At 50.3% G+C, this 2,696-nt stretch overlaps 1 protein-coding gene across 1 annotated transcript in view; it reads right to left on the bottom strand.

The window, feature by feature from the left end:
- Positions 1 to 726: 726 nt before the first annotated feature.
- Positions 727 to 2,696, bottom strand: part of LOC107106400 (5-hydroxytryptamine receptor 7-like) — a 20,241-nt gene continuing 18,271 nt past the window's right edge. Inside the window, exon 2 of the mRNA XM_015406537.1 lies at positions 727 to 1,498. Coding sequence (XP_015262023.1) covers positions 727 to 1,498 — 772 coding nt within the window. The remainder of the gene's footprint in view (positions 1,499 to 2,696) is intronic.

The following is a 2,696-nucleotide window of genomic DNA, read 5'->3' as shown; positions in this document are numbered from 1 at the left end:
GGACGGAAGCATCATCCAGAAAGCCCTGCAGCTGTGTCGCCACCGCCCTCTCAATAAGTTTGCCCAAATAGGGCAAATTGGACACCGGCCGATAGTTGGCCAATTCGGCCAGGTCCAAAGATGGTTTTTTCAAGAGAGGGCGGACCATCGCTTCCTTGAATGCTTCAGGGAACCGTCCCTCCGAGAGAAAATGCTCTACATCTTACAATAGCAGTATAGATAAGATTAGAATTTCAGCAGCCAATCCATATGCAAAAGAACCTCCTCAGGAAAACATTAGAATATCACAGCCTACAAGATAATGACTCAGCCCTACCCCACCTTCCTGAGTAGATAAAAATTACCTGCCTACCATTTTTTCTTCTCACCTTGACACAGAGAGTACTCCGTCTTTCTCTGTTTACCTCTGAGGATGCCAGTCACAGCTGCTGGCGAAACGTCAAGTCCTACAATGCCAAGACCACGGCCATACAGCTCGGAAAATCTACAACAACTAATGAACTCCGGCCGTGAACGCCTGCGACAACATATTTTTAGTGGGCTAGTAGCAGTCCCCGATATTAAAGGGAAACTCAACAAAAGTTGCCTTTTGTTAGGGCGATTTCCCCTATTGACAGCGGTGAGCCCTCCCCAAGTCTATGATCCACGGTGAGCAACCACTCCAGGAAGTGGGCACATGGCCAACTTCAAAACCCTCACAAGGAAAAGTCAGACTGGTCCGGAGTCTTAAAGTATGCACTCGTGCTTCTCTGTGGCTTTCAAGGCCTCGTGCATGCTTGCGGCGGACAGCCTCCTGTTGATGTTACGGTAGCTGCACCGGAGCAGGCTCCAGAAAGCAGTCCTCAGATCTCGGTTAAAGAGCGCATAGATCAACGGGTTGATAAGCGAGTTGGTGTAGCCCAGCCAGAGGAGGGTCCTCTCCAGCCTCAGGGGGATGCAGCTGCAGCGGCTGCCGCAGATGAACGGCCTGGCGGTGGACATCAAGAAGAAGGGGAGCCAGCAAAAGGTGAAGGCCCCGACGATGATGCCCAGAGTCCGGGCCGCCTTCTGCTCCTTCTTGAAGATGGAAATGTTCTTGCGATCCTGGCGGAGCAGCTTGGACAGGGTGGCGCACTCCTCCGCCGCTTTGTCCCGCTTGGTGGCGTGCTGGCCGCGGATGCTGATCTCGATGCAGTACGCCCCGTCCTGGTCATGGTGTCTGGTGAGGTCCATGAACCGGTGCTTCTCCGCGCTGGCTTTGGCCGCCTTGTAGATCCTGTTGTACATCGCCAGCATGACCGCCATGGGGATGTAGAAGGCGACGCCGGTGGAGTAGACGGTGTAGCCGAAGTCCTGGCTGATGAGGCAGACCCGCTCCACGGTGATGTTCTTAGCCCAGCCAAACAGAGGAGGGAGCGTGATGGAGGCAGAGAGAAACCAGACGATGACCACCATCTTGGCCATTAGCTTCCCATCTTGTCTTACGGGGTACGTCAAAGGACGGGTTATTCCCAGGTACCTGGAAAACAAGAAGAAGAGATTGGATTTATACCCCGCCCTTCACTTGGAGTCTCAGGCATTGTTAGGCTAGTTCGGCTAGTTCAATAACATGAACGATACTAACTGAACTGAATAATACTAACTAACTATGCCGGACGCTGACGGGAGCCATTTTTTGGGAACATCCTATCATGGCCACCGGGTTGTTATTGCCACTGGCACTTTATTTTTATTTTATTTTATTTTGAGCTATGACTTGGTATGTTTGTAAGTTATGACGCTGTACGGTATAGTACTTGTGTTTTAATATTTTTAATCCTTAATGTAAGCCGCCCTGAGCCTGCCTGCGGTGGGGAGGGCAGGATAAAAATTGAACAAATAAATAAACGTTCTTGCTTACAATATGATCGTTCATTCGTTCATCCATTCAAATTTATAGTCTGCCTTCCCCGCAAACGGGCTCACAGCGGATCACACCAATAGTTAGGCCCTTGGGCAACACAAGGATGATAATAAATAATGAATTGAAACCTTAAAACATCATTTTAAAACAATCTGCACTGATACTGGTGCCGCTGTACTCTGAGTTTTGGGTGCCGTTGTCTTGGGTGCCGTTGTTTCAGCATCAGTGCAAAAATTGCCCCCTCGATCAGTAGCCAGTTTTTCCGGAAGGGTAACAATATTGCTTGCCCTAAACCAGAAGCCCCCAGCATTTTGGACCCTGCAGACACCTTTGGACAGCTGCCACAGGGGGATGGGAGCCAAGCCGGTCGGTCAGTCAGTCATACCTTTTGTTGGCATACTCGAACATCGTACAAAATAGGAACAAGCAAAAAATACAGTTCGAGATTAAGAACAATAGGCTAATATATAAAGGGAAAGGTAAAGGTTCCCTTGCTCGAAAGCCAGTCGAATCCGACTCTAGGGTTGCGGTGCTCATCTCCATTTCAAAGCCGAAGAGCCAGCGCTGTCCGAAGACGTTTCCGTGGTCATGTGGCCGGCATGACTAAACACCAAGGCGCACGGAACGCTGTTACCTTCCCACTGAAGTGGTACCTATTGATCTACCTGCAATTTCTTGCTTTCGAACTGCTAGGTTGGCAGGAGCTTGAACTAGAGATGGGAGCTCACTCCGTCTTGCGGCACCCGGGCCTCGAACTGCTGAACTACCGAGCTTCCACAGCCTGCAGTTCAGCGTCTTAACCACTTGAGCCACC

The sequence above is a fragment of the Gekko japonicus genome, unplaced genomic scaffold (genome assembly GCF_001447785.1).
Source record: "Gekko japonicus isolate JY-2015 unplaced genomic scaffold, Gekko_japonicus_V1.1 scaffold1774, whole genome shotgun sequence".
Classification (NCBI taxonomy): domain Eukaryota; kingdom Metazoa; phylum Chordata; class Lepidosauria; order Squamata; family Gekkonidae; genus Gekko; species Gekko japonicus.
This window is presented reverse-complemented; position numbering and strand designations above follow the sequence as displayed.